The sequence below is a fragment of the Urocitellus parryii genome, chromosome 11, assembly GCF_045843805.1.
Source record: "Urocitellus parryii isolate mUroPar1 chromosome 11, mUroPar1.hap1, whole genome shotgun sequence".
NCBI lineage: Eukaryota > Metazoa > Chordata > Mammalia > Rodentia > Sciuridae > Urocitellus > Urocitellus parryii.
In genome coordinates this window covers 30,763,501-30,787,887 of record NC_135541.1, presented here as the reverse complement: position 1 = coordinate 30,787,887, position 24,387 = coordinate 30,763,501, and the positions used below count along the sequence as shown (strand labels likewise).

At 38.0% G+C, this 24,387-nt stretch overlaps 1 protein-coding gene across 2 annotated transcripts in view; it reads left to right on the top strand.

The window, feature by feature from the left end:
• The first annotated feature begins 777 nt into the window (after positions 1-777).
• The window catches only part of Efcab14 (EF-hand calcium binding domain 14), a 36,369-nt gene continuing 12,759 nt past the window's right edge, over positions 778-24,387 (top strand). For both annotated transcript variants that reach the window (XM_026397746.2, XM_026397745.2), the window contains exons 1-5: positions 778-1,934; positions 3,077-3,225; positions 8,898-9,043; positions 19,775-19,873; positions 23,663-23,773. In XM_026397746.2, coding sequence (XP_026253531.2) covers positions 1,750-1,934; positions 3,077-3,225; positions 8,898-9,043; positions 19,775-19,873; positions 23,663-23,773 — 690 coding nt within the window. In that variant the 5' untranslated portion in view covers positions 778-1,749. The remainder of the gene's footprint in view (positions 1,935-3,076; positions 3,226-8,897; positions 9,044-19,774; positions 19,874-23,662; positions 23,774-24,387) is intronic.

The following is a 24,387-nucleotide window of genomic DNA, read 5'->3' as shown; positions in this document are numbered from 1 at the left end:
TTTCCATTTTGTTCATAACATTCATCACCTCCTGACATGAATAAATGTTTGCTGGTTGTTGCTCTTCTCCCACTAGAGTGTGGGCTGCTAGGATAAACATAAAATATACAAGCTGTCCAGTTGGATTTGAATTTCAGATAAGCAACGCATCATTTTTCAGTCCCAGATGTTGATTATAGCAAAAAAAAAAAAAATCCTGTTTATCTGAAATTTAAACTTTACTGGGTGTCCCATATAATATTACTTGCTAATTCTGGCAAACTTGTTCAGGAAAGCAAGGACATTGGTTATTTTGCTCATTGCTGTATCCCCAGCATTAGAGTAGCTCTTGAAATGTCGTCCTCAATAAACACTGAATGAATGAATGTGTTCAACCAGATGATTAATCCGAAACACGCCCAAACTTTTAATGAACGGCTTGCGAGTCAGAGGGGTGGATCCTGTAGACTAGGTTAGTCCGGCTGGCTACCGAGGGCCTGCACAGCTGACAAACTTTCCAAGCAGGTCTGGCAGCCGGGTGCTCTGCCTATCCCGCCACCTCTCCTCGGCAAACAAACCTCCACCCAGCTCCGAGGAGCTGCGGATCTCCAGCGGCCCTCCTGGGGGCGGGGCCTCCCTAACCAGCTGGCGCTACCCAGCCCTCGCCTAGAGCCAGCACCCCTCTAAAGCCCCGCCTCCCTGCCACCATTCGCACCCACTTGCGTGACGTCAGCCAGTGGGCAACCAATGGGGGCCCGGCTTACTGGCAGGCGGTGCCGGGGGGGCCACTGCCAAAGGGGAAGTGAGCTGAGGCTGCAGCGATGGCCCGGGTTTGGTGCCCGCGGCCGCCGCCGCCGTCACCACCAGCGCGTCGGGAGCAGCCGCGGCCGGAGCCAGAACGGGGGCCGAAGTCGCGGCTGGAGTGGGAGCGGCGTGTGTGAGTAGCTGAAGTCGCCCGTGTCGCAACACCTCAAACTCAGCCGGAGCGCTTCAGGTGGGGGGAGCGACGGTCGCCCCCTGAGTACCGCCCCCCGCCCCCCGGCCCAGACAGCAGGGCTGGGGTCTCCCAGGCACCGGACTAGCTGCTGTCGCGCCAGGCCCTCCTACCCGGACTCCCTTCAAACTCAGGACGGAGGCCAGAGAACGGTGATCATCCCAAACCCCCTCCGCCTTCCCGGCCGGAGCTTTTTCCCGTCGCCCCGGCAGAGTTCCGGGTTGTAGTGCGGTGGGGGGGCAAACCCCCTCCTGCCGCCACCTCTCCAACCAGCGAGTTCCCACTGTCTTGCTCTGCATCGCCTCTTCTCCACCCTTTTCAAGAACAAGTCCTGTCCCAGACGTTCAAAGTATCTATTCTGGGTGTCCTGCCCCAGCTCTTGGAGCACTCTTAGAAATATTGCCTATTTACCAGGGCTGAGAATCTCTCATTCTTGACGTAGCTTTTCTCCCCTTTGGGAGATAAAGGTTGCCCCCTTTCCACTCTCTTACCAGACAGACACTTCATGACCCGGGCTTTAGCCATTCGGATCATCAGCGCCTCGGCCATCTCTATGTGACTTCCCCCACCCGTTTGAGTTCCAGTGTCCTCTGGGCTCCATTCTCCAGCCCCCAGCGGATCTGGTCAGTCCCGCCCCTGGGTGGGAGTGACCAGGGGGCTCTGGCCCAGGATTTCCCACCCTGGAAGGTAGTAGCTCCAAAGCAGCAAGAGAATTGGGCGTCGGGTACGAACCTGGCAGCTCAGGAGTGGGTGCACCACCCACCCCACACAAGAAGATGAAAAAGCGCAGAGAGCTTAATGCATTGATCGGTTTGTCTGGGGACAGCCGGAGAAAGAAGCCCAAGAAAGGCTCAAGCAGCCACCGTCTGCTTCGCACTGAGCCTCCTGACTCAGACTCTGATTCCAGCTCAGAGGAGGAAGAGGAATTCGGTGTTGTTGGAAATCGCTCTCGCTTTGTCAAGTAAGTAAATGCAATGATCAGGGCTGGGAGGGTGAGAGCCATCTCCTTGCACTACCAATGGGACAAATCAGTGGGAAGAAGAAAGAAGTTTATAAGAAGAAAAAAGGTAAACCTTAGAAGGCAAAGAGGGAGAAAAGATGTTCAGATCCTGAATAAAGGATAAGTTGGAGGTCAGTCTTTAGGTATTGAAAGAAGAGCCCCACCTGTAGGGTGAAGGTTGTGGACGTGGGGAATGTGCCAAGAGCCCTGGGAGATTTAAAGAGGCTAAGGATAGAGGGGCAGAGAAACTTTGGGGATTAGAATGTAGGAGAGTCCGGACTATCTTCAAACTGCTAATTATTTTTTGTACTCATATATGAGTCTAAATCTTGGTGGGAGAATATGGTGAGGGATGTATTATAGAAAGTATGAGACTTAAGAGAAGATGGAGGGTGAAGGACAAAAAGGCAACTTTTCCCCAAACTATTTTTAGTTGGCGCAGTCATTGAACAAGTAGTGAGCTTTGAGCATGTTGGAAATTGGAGCTGAACCTGGTAAAGGGACCCTGTTAGAAGACACACTAAAAGAAAAGCGAATTTTTCTGAGGATTTGAAAGCAAGAGCTAGGCAGAAAGTTGAGTGCCAGAAGAGATTGGATCCTTTGTGTTTTTATTTAGAATGTCTACCTTTTTGTTGTTGTTGTTGTTTTGTTAAATAAGAGTATGGTTTCTAGTGACTTTTTCAGATTAGGTACTTAAACTTGTGTTTGGGGTATGAAGGTTTAATGATGGGTTAATTCTAGAATAGTTACCCTACTGGGTTAGTTTAGACCTTGAGGTCTGGATGAGTTTGGTGTGAAATCTAGCTTGTTTGTTTCCTTCCTTCTGAGCCAGTAAACTAGAGTGCACCAGGTGTCTACTTAACCCTACAGATCCTATTTCTTTCATTCCATTTGCAGTAAAACTTGTTCAAAAGTTTGTGAAGTTTCTATACACTGAAACAAGGTCCCCTGGAGTGAACCAACTTATATTTGAAAGTGAAAAATAGGTACATTACAGTGCGGTGATAGTTGAAGAGAACCACTGGTTTTATACTTTTCTAATTAAGCTTTTCTCCAAAGACCTCTTGCCTGAATTGATGTTGATGGCATTATTCTTATGATAGGGGAGACTACTTACGATGCTGCAAGATCTGTTATCCTCTCTGTGCTTTTGTCATCCTCGCGGCCTGTGTTGTGGCCTGTGTTGGCTTGGTGTGGATGCAAGTTGCTCTGAAGGAAGATCTGGATATTCTCAAGGAAAGATTTAGAACAAGTAAGTGGTCACCCTTTTCCGAGTATAATCTGAAACTCTTTTCCAGGTTCAAGGACAAATTGACCATGCTGAGTTTTGCCCATTCTGATAAAGCAATTGTACATTCTTTTCAGCATGTTTATACTCTTTTCCAGCTGTCAACTTGAATGTTGCAACAGTTTTTTGGTTTTGGAGATAGGTACTGGAAATTGAACCCAGGGACTCTTTACCACTGAGCTACATTCACATCCTTTTTTATTTTTTATTTTGAAATGGGGTCTTGTTAAGTTGCTAAGACTAGCCTCAAATTTATAATTCTCCTGTCTTAATCTCCCAGTTTGTTGGGATTATAGGGGAGTGCCACTGCTCCTGACCAATTATCTCTTTTTAAACTGATAAACAAAAGACAGTGCTTATCCACCAGTATTTTAGATGCTACTTGTCCACCAGGACATTGCAGTTGACTCTTAGAGTACAGAAAGGAAGAGCAGCCTTGAGCCTTGGTTAACCTCCATGTATGACCTGGACGCCACTAAGTGAAGTGGCGATAGAAGGCTCATTCCTTCTACTTTACAGGAACAGTTGAGAAGGAGGGTAGATGTGTCTACCAAATTATTTTCTCTTATGAAAAAACATGTAGAAACATAGCAATAAGCAACTATAATAACCAACATTTATGGAATGCCTACCATATGCCATGTCACAAATAAATCATTTTATTATTTTTATGCTCTTAAAATCAAAGAGGCTTAGAAAGATTAAGTAGCTTGTTCAGTGATTACGTGTGGCAGACCTGACATTTGTACCTGGTCCTCTTGCCCCTTGCTGCCCAGGTTCATGTGTATAACCACTAGTATATTGAATCACTGTTGCCAATGCTTGCGTAAGTCTATACACATTTCTCCAAATACCCATAGATTTCTTTGATATTAACTTGGGTCAGTAATCTAAGAGAAGTTTAGTAGAAATACCAGAAGAGCTGGTTTTCTGCATATTTATCAACTTTCAAGCATAGAGCAAAAAAAAAAAAAGAACCAGATTTCCCTCTTATCTTTATCTATGCTTATTTGCTTGTTTGTGGCATTATGTGTTTTAAGGAAAAACCATTTTTAAAGATATAATTTTAAAATTTTAGGAAACCCCTGATTCTTTGAATTAAATTATATATTCATGAAGAACTTTCAATAACCGAAAGAGTACCTACCTTGAACAATATACAGCTGGGAGAAGTATCTGTCTCATGAAAGAGTGTCAAGGTTAAAGAGACTTTTCAAGATACAAAGCACTATATATTCTAATTGTGAAGTTGTATTTTACACATTCAAATTATTTTTTCTGACAGATTTGTTTGCATGGTAGCTTCCACCACATTTAACCTAAATATCTGGTTGGCAACACTGAAATTTTTGGTTCTAGATTTCATGGGTTAATTTTCTAAACTAAGGAATTAGTTTCAACTTAATCACAAATACATAACCTTGATAGCATTATCACACGGGTAAACTGATCACAGTCTTTCTCAAGGTCACAAAGAAAGCTGGCTTCAGAACTGGAATTAGAGTTCTTATTCCTATTTTAAGCCTGGGAGATCACAACATTTGACCTTTTCTTCACCCCAACTTCTTCTTGCTGCCTGCAGTTTTCAGGTTCTGAACCTGACCTAAGGATAGCTAACCTTTAGTGTGATAGTCATGTCTCTAGTGATATTGCTTTGGGGAAAAAATTATGAAATGCTCACTTTGGTTTTCTTCAGATTCAGGGATTGCATTGGGTAAACCATAATTTTCTTCCAGAATCATCCTGACTTGTATGATTTATCAGCTGGTTAAATAATATAAGAAAGAATGAGAGTCAAGCTCTGTTTTTTCTCTGGCTTACTGGTTGTCCTTGCAGTATTGCAAAGTGTTTCTAAGGCCAGTGTATTCTTCATATGTAAGTAGTAATTATAAATTGAAAACAAGGTTCTCAGAAACAATGTTTCACCATAAGTAACCACTGACCACTCCTGTCTGTACAATCATCTCTCCATAATTAGTTGGACTTCATAGGCTTGTGCCACAGCTTGTTTTGATCACACGTAGCAATTATATATTTATACATTTCAACACATTACTCAGTGCTGCCCTCTAGGGATTCCTTTCTCTAAATGCTCTATGTCTCTGTTCATAGGATACACAGGTAATTTGTACCTTAGCTGAGCTTTTCAAGGAATTTCTTAGTTTGGAGAATGTAGGGCATGTGGTAGGCCTGACAGTAAATTAGTTAACAAATATTTAGTGAGCACTTGTTAATACCAATCTCTGGAAAGAGTGTATTTAGGAACTGCCAAGGATTATGCCCTGGACCATGGAGCTGGCTTTCTCACACTGAGCAACATTCCCCTGGGATCCTGACTACATTTGTGAGCCAGCTAAATGAATTAGGTGTGGATTTAGCAATCCACCTCTTTTGATGTCTTTGATTTGCTATAACAGAAATGCCATTACCTCAATATCTGAAAGCAGGACTTCTGAAAGATGATAGAGAAGAGATGGAGCCTGGGGAATTCAGTCCATAGGCTAGACTATTGTGGACTGCTTGCCCAAGAGTTTTTTTGTGAAAACCAATTATCTTGACTAAATGGGGTCACTCTTATGAAGCTTAAATAATATTTCTTTGAATTATGCTTCTACTTTAAATATGTTTCAATAAGTTAACTTACTTTTTAGTTTTCAAGGACATGGTGAAATTCACTGACTCAAATAAGACCACCATCTTATCTAGGTTTAATACTTTTTTGAGAAATTCAGAGCCCCTCTTTCTTTATTTCAGTAAATTTTCCAAGGAGCTTGTGAGGCTAAAATATCTGAAATAGCAAAACAGATAGGCTTGGCATTTTCCTTTGTGATCAAGGAATAACTTGATCCTTGAGTTTAAAGTACTAGCTGGCCTTAAAACTCTTGGCTCAGTGTCCTTTTTCCAGAAGCAGGTACTCTGAAAGATCTCCACAGTTATTCTAAGAAAAATTCTGTTCCAAGCTATCCTCCTTTATCACTAAAGTGTGAAACATTAGGAAAAGAATTTGGAAGAGAAGGATGGTATTAATATATCAGTCATCTCCTTTTCTGGCTATACAGGCAAAGTAGTGACTTGATATTTAGTATATAGAACTTAAAAATATCTTGTGCTAATGAGGGTATTAGGATGTGTGTGAGACCTCTGGAGTATACTCAAAAGAGTACTGACCCTCAGAACAGAAAATTTGAATCCTGGCTCTAAAATTTAAACAAGTCACTTATTCCTTTTGAGCCTTCATTTTCTCATAAAAATGTATTTGTACCCCCAAGCACTTTGGGTATTCCTCTAATGTTGGTCACACTATATAGTAATCAATGCCTCACTTTTCCTCTAGACCAAGAATTTAGGGTCTTCTATATACAGTGGTGCCAAATGCAAGACTGGCACATGGTAGAGGTTCAATAATAATTTGTTTAATAATGGTTACATAAATTTTATTGCAAGTTGTAAAGACATTGTATAAATAAATATTGCTATTAGCATATGTTCTGCTCCTAAGGTACAGTGCAGAAATTTCCATGTCCTAATCTTTTTTTTTTTTTGATGGTGGTGCTGGGGATTGAACCCAGCGTCTTGTGAATGTGAGGCAAGCACTCTGCTGAATGCGAGGCAAGCACTCTGCTAACTGAGCTGATTCCCAACCCCAATCTCCTAATCTTATATATTAAAAAATCAACTAGGTAATTCTTTTGAGAATTAACATATTAAATTTTAAACAAGTTGCTTTCCATGTTGAAAGAACATGAATTAGGAATTGTAAGTTATTTGCTACACTTCCTCCCATTTATGTAATAAAAGTATGTCTGCTTAGCTTGTATCTCCTAAAAAGCCTAAATTATATAATGATTACAATCCCCTTTTAATTCATACAGTCCTCAAGATATAGTATTTTCAGGACTTACCATTTTTATGTATTCATTAGTTAATAATTGTAAACTAGGTTATTGTGTTTGTCTTATTTTTCTCTTCCACTTCTAATTCCTACTTAATGCATACTGACTTCAGAAAAGAAAGAAAACTTTCCTTCTTTGGGATTTTCAACCACCTGAATATGAACATTCATGGATGGGTTTTCTTTACAATCTTACTGAAAATGTGTAAGAAATTCAGTAACATGCTTTGAGCTTCTTTAGTTTAGACTAAATGGGAAAATATTTTTACTATATGAGATAGGTATATTCCTGCAACCCATGTGTAAATCAAATGCCACATTAAAGTACTTAAGGAAGTCTATTACTTGAAATGAAATCATTCAGCAAATATCTTTGAAAGATAAATAAAAATATCTAATTTCATTTTTCTAAATTTTCATATATTGGGCATGTATGAAATACCACCTCAGTTTTAGGGGGGAAGTTTTTGTTGCTAAGTATTTTGAGGAGCTTTCTTTCTTGAAATTTTCTTTGTTAGATTGAAGAGGTAGACACAGTGGAGTGCCTGAAATGTACCAGGTATAATTTTTTTTTAAGAGTTGACTCTTTTTTCCTTTTAATGCCTTTATTTCTATTTATTTTTATATGGTGCTGAGGATCAAACCCAATGCCTCACACATGCTAGGCAAGCACTCTGAACTGAGCCACAACCCAGCCTGTGCCAGGTATATTCTACACAGATATGAATAAGACCCAATCTTGGAGTTTACATTTTAGTAAATTGTTTTTTATTGGTCCTTTGTATCAGTTTTTGGTTTAAAAGAAAGTAAGTAATAACTAATCATGCGGTCTATGACCTAAAAAAAAAAAGTAGGTTTTATTCTGAAGGACCAGCCATTATCAATATTTTATTTTCCATTAGAAGGAAAAATGCTTTTTAAAGAAGAGAAAGCACTCTCTCAGGACTCTGCCTTCATGCTGGTAAATCTCTCAACCATTCAAGAGACATTGTTTCCTAAAGAAAAGGCCAAATATCACCCTGTACTTCACCTAGCATGATCCTTTATCTTCTACTTCATCTGGAGCTTTTGGGTTGATATTGGATTTTAGAAAACACTTTGCTATTTATGAAAAGTATTAAAAACCTCAGTCCTCGTAACAGTTTTGAAAAGTGATAAGACCCCTTGCATTTAAAACTATTACTTGTATGATGTCTCTTGAGCATTAATGGAGCAAGCTTTATAAATCTTCATTGATTAATTGAAAAACTCCTTATTTGAGCTGGTTAGTACTAAGCATTTATGTATCTCTTCTTGTGTGCTTGGCCAACTGTGTTAAAAACTTTACATCCATTCTCTTACTTAATTCTAACAATCCTGGGAAGTACATCTTATCACTGTATTACAAATGAGGAAACTGAGTTCAAAGAATGTGAATAATTTGCTCAAAATCAAAATGTTACAGAGTTTCATATTTAACTCCTCTGCTCATGATATTTTTTTATTTTTTAGCTACCTGACTTAAAAAAACTGCAATGCCAGTAGTGAAATAGCTCTAGTTGGTCTAGTTGAAATGAGGGCTTAGTGTTAAATATATGCATTTAGTATATAAAATAACAGTGGATTTGGTAATATGAATTTGATCATTATCATCCCAGAGTTAACTTTTATTAATTTATCTTCTTTCCAACTGTGTGATTATTTTTTCATCTTGGAATCATGAGGGAAGCTTATTTCTATTTATGATTTCTTTTTTTCCTTTTAGTGGAATCTAATCAGAAAAGCTCATTCCAGGAAATACCCAAACTTAATGAAGAACTACTCAGTGAACAGAAACAACTTGAGAAGATTGAGTCTGGAGAGCTGGGCTTGAATGATGTCTGGCTCAACATCACAGAAATGAATAAGCAGGTAGCAGTGATTTTATTTCTGTATTAGCTATGAGGGTTGTGAATTTACTTCAGGTTGCTAATTTTTTAAATTGGGGTTTTACATACTATGATCCCAACACATTTAAAATATGTATTAGTTATGCATTTGCCAAATATTTAAAATTTTAACCCTTTCTTAAATAAACAAAGTTCCTCCAAGTTAGAGCAGTGTAGAGGGAGTTGGAAATTGTTGAGTTGGTGTTTCCTATGAGGCAGTATAGGTATCATAAAAAAGGAGTGTCATCCAACCCCCAAGAAAAATGGATAACCTGTTTTTATTGGATTCTGAGAGCTTTGTTTTATTTAATAGAGTTAATAAACGTACAGTTGCAGCCTTGGGATATAGTGCTGTATACTATGCTAAACCAAATCTGGAAATCATACCTAGTGGTGGTTATTCTAGAGTAGCTTAGGAGCAGGTGGTAAAGTAAGCTAAATACTTTGGCCAGGCAAAGAAGCCTAGAATATAAACTTTTCCAGTCCCTAAGTTGGCTAGAGTTCAGTAGGCCTTAATTCCTAAAGAGTGAATGTGACAGGGCTGGGGTTGTGGCTCAGCGATACAGCACTCGCCTGTCGTATGTGAGGCCCTGGGTTTGATCCTCAGCACCACATAAATAAATTAATTAATTAAATAAAGGATGTTGACTATGCATCTCATATATATTAGGAGCTATTGTTGTCATTGGGTCTTGTAGCCTGTGTCTGCAGTTTATTCAGTTTATTTGGGAAAGGTGTCATCATTGAAAAGAAAACTCAAGTAACAAATGAATTAAAATAAAAATGAGCAGTTTGGCTAGAGAATACATCAGGTGAAAGCAGACTACACTGAAACTCTGAAAGATAATTAGCATCTCTCCTGAGGCAATCAAATTCCAGTATATCCCATCTCCTTATAAATCATGGAGTTTTTCTGAGATAAAGATGAGATTGTTTAGCATGAATAGGCAAAATGCCTAAAAATAGGTGTGTCATGTTTGTGGAACTAAGAGGATATTCTTTTCTTCAGAGGGGAGTCACAAAGTTCAGAATGAGCCAAACAGTGGGAGTTTGCTGTGGGAGAGAACACTGTGCTAGAGGAAGTACTTGTGATTATTTCTGAAGCTACACCTTTCAACAGTTGTTCGTGAGCTGAGTAGTTCAGTACTTAGGAACAAAGATCAATGACCTGGGCACCACATGGCTTCCAAACTTTTGCCTGGAACCCACAGTAAGGAATGTTTTATATAATGACTCAGTAATCACATTCAGACATATGTGTTGTAGTTTGAATGTGTCCCCCAGTAGTTCATGCATTGAAATTTAATCCCCAGATTAATGCTAATGGTATATTAATTGAAACTTAATCCGCCAATGCTAATGGTATATAGGGGTAGACTTTTTTGGAGGTAATTAGAATTAAATGAGGTCATAAAAAATAGGACCCCCAATGATGGTATATTAAGAATGATGGCACACTGTTCTGTCTCATCACGTTCATTTGATGTCCTCCATTATATTACCATGCAGCAAGAAGGCCCTCCCAGATGCTGGTGCCATGCTCTTGGGCTTTCCAGCCTCCAGAACCATGAGCTAAATATAAATAAACCCCTATTCTTTATAAATTACCCAGTCTCTTATGTTCAGTTATAGCAACAGAAAATGGTCTAAAATGCTATATGTAACTGAGATAAGTTTCTGAAAACAGTGACACACCCTAAATATGTATGATGCCTTATGGCTTGTTATTTCCTATTCAATTCTATTTTGGAGTTTTTAAAAATTATTTATGAAATAATTGATAGGCTATAGTACCTAGTACTTACTAGTTGCCATTTATGCTTGGACTCCGTAACAAAATAGGGACAAGCAGGTATTCACTCCTTTCATGCAAAAAGAATAGGATAAACTGTGGCCTTGCTTACATTCACACAGAAAATGAGCAATTTGGGCAGAGATTATATCAGGTGAAAGTAGACTACACTGAAATCCTTTGAGATAAAATTAATCTCTCCTGAGGCAATCTGAGGATTCCAGTAGCTAGTCATGGAGTTAACTATTCTGAGATGAGGATGAGATTGTTTAACAAGAAGAGGCAACATCAGCTATTTCCCATCTCCTTATAAATGGCATTGTATGAAGAATCAAAGGGAAATTGGTTCTTAGTATGAGAAGACAGATTTTTTTTCACATGTTTGGGATATATTTTGATTTCCAAATTCTCTTTAACCAGAAATCTGGACACAAAAGAATCACTTTTATTCCTGGCCTGGCCATTATTTTTAATGCAAAAAGTATCTGGGAAGAAGGCTGGGGCAGTTGCTCAGTGATAGAGTGCCCACCTCCCATGTGTGAGGCACTGGGTTCAATCCTCAGCACAACATAAAAATAAATAAAGATATTTTTTTTTAAAAGTACCTGGGAAGACAGGTATATCGAGAAGTTTACTTCAGTCCTTGGGTTTTATATATGAAACTGGGAAGATTGAATTGCAACCTTTTCCATTTTAGCTTCAATATACCTTCAGAAATGCTGGGAGTGACTAATGAAGTCAGCCTAACACAGCAATTCTTTACTGGCCTGGGCCCAAACAGTGATTGGATGGTGGTGAAGCAGAGTTTCATGTTGTTTCCAAAGGGAGTCAGCAGCACTCTGAGTGTTTTTCTAATGGCATCTCTAATGGCATTTGTCCTAAACCAAAATAGTTATAAAAATAAAATTAATATTTAACTATGTTTCTATATCTAAAGGTAACTGTCCATTAAGATGCTTTTAGTGGCATTTTTAAAAGTAATTCAAAGTGACTTAAACAACAAGAAAATGTATTTCATCACTTAACAAAGCACTGTCCTTACCACAATGTAAGTTGAAGTTAATGCAGTTTTTAAAACAAAAGCTATCAGTTTGGAAAGCATAAAATCGTATTTTCCCTTGAAAAGTCTTTAAACTAGTAGTTGAAATGTATTCATAAAAACCTCTGAATTTATATCTATTTCTTCTTGACCATTATAGGGACTCTTCTCCCTTTTCTTTGAAGATTATTAATGCCACAAATGTTTACTAAGCTGTTTTTATGAAACTAAGTCTTGGATTCTGTTTTAGTCCATTCAGGTTACTATAGCAAAATACCTTAAACTAGATAACTTACACACAACAGCAATTTATTGTTCACAGATCTAGAGGCTTGGATGTACAGAGTCAAGGCACTAGCAGGCTTGATGTCTAGTGAACATTCATTTTTCTGCTTCATACATCCTGCCTTCTTACTGTGTCTTCCCATGTCAGAAGGGGCAAACAAGCTACCTTGGATCTCTTCTGTGAAGACACTAATTTCATTCATGAGAGTGGAGCCCATATCATGTCTCAGAGGCTCCACCAATTAATGCCACCACATTAGGGATTAAGTATCACCATATAAGTTTTAGGGTGACACAAAATTCATAGCATAATAGATTTAAAACCAAAAAGATGTAATTTCTTTCCTCAAGGGTCTCACCAAAAAAGTGGAAGTTTTTTTTTGTTTTTTGTTTTTTGGTACCGGGGATTGAACTCAGGGGTTCTCAAGCACTGAGCCACATCCCCAGCTTTATTTTGTTTTTTTATTAAAGACAGGGTCTCACTAAGTTACTTAGCACCTCGCTGTTGCTGAGGCTTTGAACTCATGTATCTCCTGTCTGAGCCTCCAGAGCCGCTGTAAGTATATATTCAACCAAGGCTGGGGTCAGTTGAGATTTCCCAAAGATGTTGAGCTGAGTCCTGAAGGACAAATAGGAGTTGGCCAGGTAAATTTTTGAGAAAGAGAAGAGGGTACTTAGCTTAAAGCATTAGTATAGCCTGTCCTCCTAATTTGTAAATTCCATATTTGCAAATTCATATGCTGAGTAAAATTTATTTGTAACTCCAAAGTCTATATTTGGGAGGCTTTTGTAGTCATTCACTGACTTGTTCACAGAAGTAAAAATTTGAGTCACTCAGTACACATTTACAGCTGAGGTTGAACAATGCAACACACTGCTTTCTTGTTTCAGGTCTTATACTATAAACAAGTGTCTTCTTTATAGTATATTTAATGCCACATTTTTCCTATTTTTATACTTTTTGTTGGTGATTTTACTGTTTCAGTGTCGCCAAGGCCTAGAGATAAAGTTCTATGGTGTTCTTAAATGCAAGGAGACTGTGGTATGCCTTTGAAGTAAGTATATATATATATATATACTTGCTTCCTTCAAGCATGACTTGAAGTAGTGCTGTTAGTGAGTGAACAATATGCATTAAATAATATTTTTAAACAAAAACATGCATAAAACAAAATTATGTATTATATTGATCAGTTGACAAAAATGTGATGAAAAAAAGGTCTGGTAGGAACGTAACCCTGCATTTCCCCTAGGAACAGCAGTTTAGTATTCACTAGTTCAATATTTGCTGCAACTTTTCTAGAAGATAACTACCACTACCAATGAAAATGAACTTTATGTGCAAGAGAATAGATGAATAGAAACACAATGTGTTTAGGGAATTTTAGTCATTCATTATAGCTCTATCATAATAGAAAGAGTCCAGAGATCAAATCCCTCAACAAGAACCATTAACAAAAAGAACCTTGAGTGCCCTTCTATAGTACTCCCTATATCTTTACGCACTTGGTCCAAATAACGTGTGTAATGGTTATTTGCATGTGTATCTAATTGCACTAGAAGGTTATATAATGTATTCTGAACCTTAAACATGATGATGAAAGTGATAGTGATGATGGTGGTGGTAGGTTACCAGGTAATGATAATTGCCGTTATTGAGTATTCTCGTTGTGTATTCCACTATTAGATGCACTGCATCTGTGATCGTCTTTATTTATATAGCCCTATAAAGTAGAAAATGGTATCTCCATTTTATTCGTAAGAAAATTAAGGATCAAAGAGGTTAAGTAGTTTGCAGAAGGTCACACAGCTGTATAGCAGTGCTAGAAATCAAAATACATCTTGAGAGCCTTTTTCCCATTTCCCATTCTGCCTCCCATCTTTATGTCCCTTTCAGGATTCAATAGGTGCTTGGTAGATAAAGTTGAAAGGATAAGATGCTGATGGAAGGTTCCTATTCATCCTCATTTACTCTTGATGAGTGTCTGTTTTAGTAACTTTTTTCCTTACTGTTTAAAGAACACTTAATTTCAACCTCAAAGCAAAAAAATTAAAAGAGCACCATTTTTTACTTTATAGTATAAAGTGATCTCTTAAGCAGATGATTTACAGTGGCTATTTTTAATTTTGCTAATGAAAAGTCATGTAATATGCATAAAAGTCATGACTCATCTTTTGGCTGAAATATGAATTTTTTCTTAATGGTTTCTATTTAATTCAACTTTAGATTCTTCAGATTGCAAAATATGACTTAGTGATAAGTTCTGTGACGCTTAAATCAAATCTGACATTCCAGAATGCACGTTTTAGAAGGCAGGGCAGTTTCAGAGATAGTAACGAGAGGGTGCCCCTCATCTCTCCTTTCCAGATACACACATAGCTTTGCTATAGTTTTCTCCAGATTTTTGCATTAGTCCCCCGAAGAGAGGAGGGCTGTAAGATGGAATTCAACCTTGTAATTTATAGGACTATAGCTTAGAGACTGACCATGTGTGATCCAGGTCTTTTTTTTTTTTTTTAATGTTTTTAGTGGTAGATGGGCACAGTACCGTATTTATTTCTATGTGGTGCTGAGGATCAAACCCAGTGCCTCACACATACCAGGCAAGTGCTCTGCCACTGAGCCACAACCCCATCCCGATCCAGGTCTTTTAAGTTTGTTAGGTAACTGCCAAGTTGATGGTCAGCTCTTCAGAGCATACTCTTCAGTGGTGCAACTGAAACCCTAGGCCTAGAGTGTTTGTGTTATGAGGAGAGGGGAAACAGTACCTCACCTGATTCTACCTACATTGGCTTCTAGCTACTTCTCTGGTTTGGGGTAAAATGACACCTGCTAAATAACCACACTGGCCTTTTGTGAGGCCGAAACCATTCCTGAGCTACTTCTGACTAGTTCTGCCATAACCTCAGGATGTCGTGGAATCTGGGACAATAGTTTCTACCTAGATCACTCTACCCAGAGAAGTTTGTTGTCCCTTTAGAAGGCCAGCTGTCATGGGAAGGAATTTGTTCCTTCTGGTGGCCAAAAGGTAATCACATAATTAATAGGGCATTTGAAGTAACTATGTTCTTACACATCAAATTGGTTTTGAGCCAACTGTATATATACTGTGGGGCACTGAGTAAAACATAACTTGGTGAGTGAATTCCTTCCTCCTCTTTATGATTGGATGATCTTAGAAGGTCCAGTATAGGGCATGGAAGGAAGGGGCGGCTGAGGAGACCCTCCAAACCTCTTCCAAAGTTATGTGGTAACTTTTTCATATATGTGTATTTTTTTCTCATCTCTTCTCTTTTTAAAAATTTCATAAATAATATATGAATATAGTCTTAAGTAAGATTTAAATAATAAAATACATTTCATTGTTATTATTATTAAATAATTTTATTATTTGTTATTTAGTCCCCATCTGTTTGTACCCTGATCTGTCTCACACACACACACACACACACACACACACACACACACACATACATTTGTGTTTCCTTCCCCTGTAGTTGTCTATTATCAATAATATGAGCTGCATCTTTCTATTTGTCTTCCTAAGTATTTAGAAAACCATGACAGCTTTTAGTAAGAATTTGCTTATTGGTTAGCATGTGTGTGTGGAATAAGTGGTATTCCTTAATATGTGTTGTTCTATAACTTGTAGAACATGTATCTTCATTCTTAGTGATAGATATTTAGATGGTTTCTAGTGCTTTGCTATTACACATAAGGAAGACCTTAATATCTTTGTGCATATATCTTTGTATACATGAGCAATAATATTCAGGGTAGCTTTCTAGAAATGAAATTGCTGAATAAAAGACATAAACATTTCAAATTTTGAAGGTTGTTCCTAGATAACTTTCTAACATAGCTTTTCCAATTTATAATCCTGTGAACAATGCCTGAGAATGCCTTTTTCCTTATGTCTTTTTCAAATCTTAATATTATTCATAGCCTCTTAAAGGCCTGAGTGAAAACCTTCTTAATGTCATTGCTACTCTATTTAGAGTTTTATAGATTGCTGAGAATCTACCTTTGTGGGCTAAGGTTTCTCACTTTTTTGTTTTTAGAGTTAGGATGCTGATGAGTGGTCTGAATATTTTGGAACACTTATGGAAAATTCCCTAAGTGCTCATTAAATTGTACTACTAAAAAACTGTTGCTTATTTAATGTTTTGTTTATACCAGGTACTGTGCTTTAGTTACATATGTATTTAATCCTCATAACTTATATTAGTCATCTGTTGCTGATTTACATGTTGTCCTAAAACTTAGTGGCTTAAATCAATAACACTCAGTATCAGAATTTCTGTACTTGGGAACTGGAGAGTAGTTCAGCAGAGTGGTTTTGACTAGCATCTCTAAGGTTGCACTGAAGATATCAGCAGGGCTTCAACATATGAAGGCCTAACTCAGCAAGAGATCTCAGTTCTTCCTAACATGTACCTCAACCTAGGAATGTTTGTGTGTCCTCATAATATGGCAGCTAGCATTCCCAGAATGAGTGATCCCAGCAAGCAGAGAGGAAATCATAATGCCTTTTATGTATGACCTAGTTTCCAAAGCTGCCGATTCTTACATCCATTTTATTCTGTTCACTAAAACAAGTCAGGTTAGTCCAGAACTCACTCAAGGAGAAGGGAAAGGAAGGTAAGACTGTCAAAGATTTTGTAAACATATTTTAGAACCATCACACATCCCTCTGATATGGTTGTTAAACAGTAGTTGTTATGCCTACTATATTGAAAAATAAGTTTTACTACTTATCAGCCTTATCTCCTGCCTCCTGGCCTCTCCCCCTATTCTGCTTGGACTACCCATCTCAAGGTTCATCCCAGACAGAGTGTTTATTCTCAGCCATTCATTTATTCCACGAATGCCTACTAATTACTGTCTTCGTGACAAGCATACTCTGGAAGATACAGCAGAAATGGTCCTTGAGCACATGAAGCTTACAGTCTTGTGGAGGAGAGAAACCTTAATCAGATAATCACACAAATAAATAAGTCATCACCTTGAGAAGTACTATGAAGAAAAAGTACCCCTGAGCTTATTTATGCTGTTTGTTCATTACCCATTCCTCAATGCCACTGTCATCCTTCTAACCTCAAAAGAATGCCTGTTTTATCTTTTTGTTTATAAAAGTTAACTTTTCCATCAGAGTCTGAGTTAGGACAGGCTTCAATAAAGCCTGTCCCTTCCCACCTAATATTATTTCAGAACTTTATCCAATATCACATTTAATACTTAATCAGTTGTTTAATGTGACCTCTTTCTCAGCTTTTTTTTAATACTTTTATTTATTTATTTATTTTTATGTGGTGCTGAGGATTGAACCCAAGGCATCACGAGTGCTAGGTGAACGCTCTACCACTGAGCCACACCCTAGCCCCTCAGCTTCTTGAGGTAGTTTTCCTTAATTCCTCTCTCTTCCTCACCTCTTCCCAGCAAATCATGTCAGTCACAACTTCTACCACTAACTCTGCTACCACTGAAGTTCAAACTACCATTGTCTTTTACCTACACTACTCAAATTGCCTTTTTTTCTGGTTTCCATATGTCTACAGAGTAGCAATAGTCATCTTCCTACAGGTTATCTTCAGTCATGTAATGATTCTGCTATACCTTTTCCCATCATAGCTCAAATACAATTCATATCTTTGTTCTGATTTATAAAATTCTGCCTGTTCTGGCCCTTTCCTGCGTCTTTGGCTTCACCTCCCACCCCCAAACCCTCCTCACACACATTATTTGGTCCTACCACCTGACCTTTTTTCTATTCTTTAAATATGTCAAGCTCTTTCCCTAGCAATTTACCCTGAAATATACGTCATCCAATCTTTGTATGATTAATTTCTTTTTATTATTTAGATTTTAGTTTAACTTTCTTTTATAGAGGCCTTCTCTGAATTTGATCGAAAGTAGCTATTCAGTCACTCTTACCAGGTCAAGTTATTTTAATTTTCTTCTAATGCTGTCTACCATCTGATATTTTTCTTATATGAAATTGTTTATCTACTTGCACCGAAACATAAGCATCGTAAGATTCCTGATATCTGTGTTGTTCACCATGGGTATATAATAGGGTTTAATAAATATTTGTTGCATTAAAGTGAATGAAAAATGGGCAAGTCTTTGAACTTACCTGTCCTAAAGGGAAAGAAGGAAATGAGAACTTGAATTCCTGAGTTCCCAAGTTCTTTATTGGATTCCCTTACCCAAACCAAGCTGCTGCTCATTCCAGGAGTTCTGTTAACTTCTTTGCATAGTATTTAGTACTTTCTGATTCTCTTGTTTTTCAGTCACCTTCTGCTGAGTTGAAAGCTCCATGAGAGCAGAACCCTGTCATCTTATTTGCCACTGTCTCCTCAGTGCCTGTACCAGTGTTTGGCACAGAGAAGATGCCAAGCATCTGTTGAAGGAATGATAGGGAATATGGTTCTTTTTTGTCTAATATCCTCCTGGTTCCTGCCACAGTCCTTGGCCTGTGCCTAGAAACACTGAAATGTTTACTCTATGGCCATTCTTAATATCATTGCTTGGTAGATCTGAATTCTCATCCTAGAATTTGAAATAGGAAAGCAGTGTGGATCTGAGAATCTTTGAAGAATGTTTTTTAATTAATTTTTTTATTTATATATGACAGTAGAATGCATTATAATTCTTATTACATATATAGAGCATAATTTTTCATATCTCTGGTTGTATATTCACACCAATTTGTGTCTTCATACATGTACTTTGGATAATAATGTCCATCACATTCCACCATCATTTCTAACTCCATGCCCTCTCCCTTCCCCCTTTGAAGTTTTTTGAGCTACACTACAAGCCTCCTTAGAATATTATCTCTGCAGCCCGAAATTGAACATTATAAAAGTTACCCCAGTCTTCATGCAAGAGAGAAGTTCAGCTATTTAGAATTCTACCCCTAAGTAGCAGAAGAGAAGCCACATTTTATTTTTATTCAACTCCTGTTTTAATACATTCATTGAATCAGTCAATGAGTCAGTGGTATTTATTGAGCCCCTTCAGGGTACAAAGTAGTGCTTTGGCTGAGTTATTGAGTTTGAAATATTAATCACATTATTAAACCAAAACCAAATCCCTAAGTAGTTGAAAGTACTGTTCAAATTGTCAAGGTATAGTTCCTTAGACTATATTTTGTAATGACGGGCTTTTATTTTATAAAATATGTTCCCACATGGACTGGAACAAAAGTCAGTTAAATAACTGAGGGTGTTATATTTTACCAAAATGAAACCTTGAAGTGGTCCTTGATCATTAGCTTTCTTCTTGTCTAACTATTGAAGGATTGTATGTAATCACTGCATCTTTTGGGTAATTTAAGATTTTAGACCTTATAACTGCTAGGACTAGGATAAAGAATAATAACCTCTCTTTCCCTCTTTGGCACTAGTTTAAATTGGGCAGGGAAAGAAAGGGTATTATTGCTGCCTCCTGAATCTCAACCCTATCCAAGATACTTTTAGTTCCTTATTCCTGTGAACTGAAAGTGTACCTTGACTTCATCAGCCTTGTAGTTTGTGAAGGAAACATATCTGTGAGTTCTGTTTTCATTGTTTGTTTTTCCTTTTCTTTCCAGATTTCTCTGTTGACTTCTGCAGTAAACCACCTTAAAGCCAATGTTAAGTCAGCTGCAGACTTAATTAGCCTGCCTACCACTGTAGAAGGACTTCAGAAAGTAAGTGCTTTATATAAGTACTGAGGACTTCTAGCTTCAAAGTTTTCTTTGAAAGCCTGGCATCTAAAATCAGCTGCTCAGAGAGGCAATAATAGAATCTTATCATTGTGTTCTTCAGAGTTCAGAAAACTTTGTTTTGGTCTGGTTAATTAGACCTTTAATTTGCAACATGTTACTTTAATGATGGTTTATAGGGTTCACACATTTTTGTCTATTGCAGTCCTAGATTTACATTGCTGGGACTCGTATGTTAGCTTATGGTCTTGCTTTTCAACACTTGCCTTTTCAGTGTTTCATTCATGTAGTCTTTATGAAAGCAAACCATTTGTACATGAGTGTTACCCTAAATCTCTGCTATTTTCCATGGTTTAAAAAGAGTTGGTTTGGGCTGGGATTATAGCTCAGTTGGTAGAATGCTTGCTCGCATGCACAAAGCCATGGGTTCAATCCCAGCACCACAAAAAAAAAAAAAAAAAAAGAGTTGGTTTTTGTTTTTGTTTCCAGAGACACAGAGAGATGTATTTAGGAAATCAGATACACATCCAAAGGAGAATGAGGGCCATCTCCAGAGGAAAAGATAGCCAAGAGTTGGGTATTTTCCCTTAAAAAAAGATGTAAAGGAAAGTAAAATGTAAGAATTTAAGGAGCAAGTGTTGCTAAAGATGTGAAGCAAACACTCCTGCTGAGAGTTTAAATTGGAAAAAATATAACTTTGGGAAACAATTTGACATTTTATAAAGGTAAATGTACACATCCTCTGAGCAATTCACTTGTAGATATATGCATAGATTCTAGTTTAGAATTCTAGTTTAGAATTTCTCTTTACGTGATCCGTAGGATTCAGACCTAGAGAAGGAGGCAAGAACCAACCAGATGGATGATACTTAGGAATCCTTAGAACTGGATGGGGGTTGGAAGGGGAACGAATGTACCTAACCGAACATAAGGAAATATCCCTGCATCCGGAAATGGAAGAAAGGATTCAGGAGTAAGAGAATCCCAAAGAGTGGGTATTAAGTCTAGGATCTTTGGCTTTTTTCAAAGTTCGTGTGTGGTAAGTTTGATTCAGTTATATGCCAGTCTTTATAAAAATTTCAGTTGTTTCAGTAACAGTGAGAAATTCCTGAGCCGTGAATAAAACAAAACTTGCTATTTTATAGACACAACATCATATGTGCTCAGTTGTCAGTTTGCTGTTTGTCTGTTATGGTGATCTGTTTTAAACATTTAAAAAAAAAAAAAAAAGGTAGAGACATCTTTGATGAAGCCAGATTCTTGCTATTATTCCCAAGAGCCAAGTAGGGAAAAGGCCTCTGTAGGCATTAGTACAAAAGCAACTCTGGCAGTCTTTCATTAAAAAAGGAAACTGACTTATTCTTACATTCATTAATTCAACAAATATTTGTGCAGCTTCCTCCAGTGTGTACCAGGCTCTTTGCAGTTGGTGGCAATACTAGTTTCAGAGTTTGATTCCAGAGTTTACATGGTTGTGTCAGCTGCTTTCTTTAAAAAAAAAAATCTCTAAACAAGAGCTTACTATCTTCGGGCATCCTACTGGGCTCATACATCCAGCCAGTGAGGATTCTCTAACAGTAGGTGTCTTTGAATGCCTGTAGCTTTTGTAACAACAGAGCTTACATAGCATTCCAACTTAGAGACTTCTACTCTTGTGTCTTTGCAAATCCTTATATTGGTAATGCTAGATACTGCTTTTATTACAAGTGGCTCACTTTTGAAGCAGTAAGTCATCTCAAAGACCTGACTTCAATGCGTCTCATGTATTTATTTTCTTTTAGTGTTGAAAATGTTATCTTTTTTTCCTCTTGGATTCTTGTATATCAGTATGATAAAACATTACCTTGATTAAAAATACTAATATGGGGGGGCTGGGGATATAGCTCAGTTGGTAGAGTCCTTGCTTTGTCTGCGCAAGGCTCTGGGTTCAGTCCCCAGCACCAAAAAACAAAACAATCAATCAAAATACTAATATGACACTATAAATTGTCAGCAAGTTTTTATAAAAGGCCAGAACCCACCAAATGGTGACATTCTTTAATGTTCCCTTAAGACAGGGTTTTTTAAAAAGATGGCTTCTGAATCCTGTCCCCAGTACACTTAGGCTCCTTAGGCCTAATGAAAGCAAAATAAGTTACTCCATGTACTCAGCTCTACCCAATAGTTGCCGACAGGATTCTATAGAAATGGAATTTTTCTTCATCTCTGCAATGCTGGGTTTTTCAGAACCAAAAATAGTTCCTACCCATTTTTGCTCAAAAGTCATCATTTGCCTCTGACCCAGTGGCAGTCCACAGTGTTGTACCTAGCCATCTGCCTGCCCACAGCAGGGCTTGACAGAAGCAGTTTGTAGATGAACCTTATCTCTTGGCCCCACATTTATAAACCTCTACCACGCGGCCTGCGCAGTGGTTTCATTAATGAGGTTCTAGGCATAAAGTTAGTTAGACGAGATCGAAATAAAAACACAAGACTCAATTACCTTAATTTTATTGCTAGGTCCGAGACGGCTCCCCTCTCTGGTTCGCTCCTCTAGCCGCCCAGCAGGGCAGCAAGGATTACTCAGGGCTAGCAGGAGAGAGAGAGAGAGCACGCCGGGGAGTAGCCTTTTATTAGGGAACCAGAGATTCAGGGGAGAATTCCATCCAATGAAGGTTGAGGGGGGGCTGCACTCCAAGGTCAGGGTCAGCGATTGGGTCCCCGGGGTCAGTGGTCAGGCACACCCCCACACGGATGGGCTCTCTCATCAGGAGAGGGACAGGAAAAACTTCGACATGTGCCAAAGTGCCTCAGACCCTCAACAGGAGGCACCCGATCACGTGTGAGAAAGGCTTCCCACATAAACCAATATCTTTTCTTTAGAAAAGATTTTATTTTCCTCTAGAAAAAGTTCTTTAAACTGAGAAAATTTGTTAGTTTTATATATGTAGGAAATTATACATATTAGAATTCATAGTTTGAATATATTTGAAGTAATTAAAAACACTTATCTACATTTGGTTAGTTGTTTAATGTAAATTAAAATCACAATATGCCATTGTATGTCCATTAGAATGGCTAAAATTGAAAGGACTGATTGTACCAGTTTCAGTGAGGATATGGAGTAATGGGAATTCTCATACACTGCTAGTAAAACTGCAAAATGGCATAACCATTTTAGAAGATGATTTGGCAGATTGTTATAGAAATTAAAGCATAGATTTGCCATATTATCAGCGACTCGCTTCCTAGCTATTGTGTTGATGAGAAAGCATATGATGAAGGGAAATGAAAACATAAGTCCACATAAAGACTTATAGATGAATGTTTGTAGCAGCTTTATTTGTAATAGTCAAATAGAAAACAACCTAAATGTCCATCATCAGGTAAGTAGAGAAACTGTGATATGACCATACGATATAATGTAGCATCCTGAGTAGCTACAACATGAATGAATCTCAATTATGCTGAGTGAAAGAAGCCACAGTTTAAAAGTTTGTACTCACTCACTGGTTCTACTTATATAAAATTCTAGAAAATGCAACTGATACAGAGTGACAGAAAGGGTATCAGTGGTTGCTTGGAGATAGGATGGGAGGAATTACAAAAGGCATGAAGAAACTTCTGGGAGTGATAAGTGTTTATTGATTTAATTGTGGTAAAAGTTTTACTGCTATATTTATGTCAAAATAATCAAAGCATTTTGAATATATATGGTTTCTTGCATGTCAGTTATATCTTAATAGAGCTATTAAAAAGGGAAAAAAATTGACATCCTTTCATGTTTCTGTTCAGAGTGTAGCTTCCATTGGCAATACTTTAAACAGTGTCCATCTAGCTATGGAGGCAATACAGAAAACTGTGGATGAACACAAGAAAACCGTGGAATTGCTGCAAAGTGATATGGTAAGGAGATCAGCAGATACTAAAAAAGGCAGCATGCTTCTCACCCTTTTTTGTAAAAGAGTCATGATGCCAACTTTCCACTCATCTGAACAGGCCCTCTACATACTTTTTAAAAATATCTAATAAGCAATATGTGCTGACTGTTCTGCAGCCTGTGAAGTAAGCAGTTAATGAAAATAAAACTGAAAACTGGGTCTTTTGCAAACATGGTGCTGGAGGAAACAGTGAGAAAACACTGTTCCTGAGGATAGAATGGGTAGGGTGGAAAATAGAAAATAAGGAAAAGGATGTGGAAAATTGTCTCAATTTATTGCTATACAACAAACCACCTCAGTTATTATTTCTCATTATTCTGAGCATCAGGAATTTGGGCAGGGCTTTTAAACTCTCAAGCACTGAGAGGCCATCAGAGGATGAAAGGCCATCTTGGATGTTCCAGCTCCAGCCTGGTATCGATGGAATGCAGCTAAACATGTGATCTCAGTCTATACCACATAGAGCAGGACCAGCCCTCCTACCTCAGCTGAGCACAGTCACAGAATCATGAGAATAATTGTTGTTTATTGTTATTTTAAGCCACAAAGTTTGAGGATGATTTGTTATGCAGCAACAAA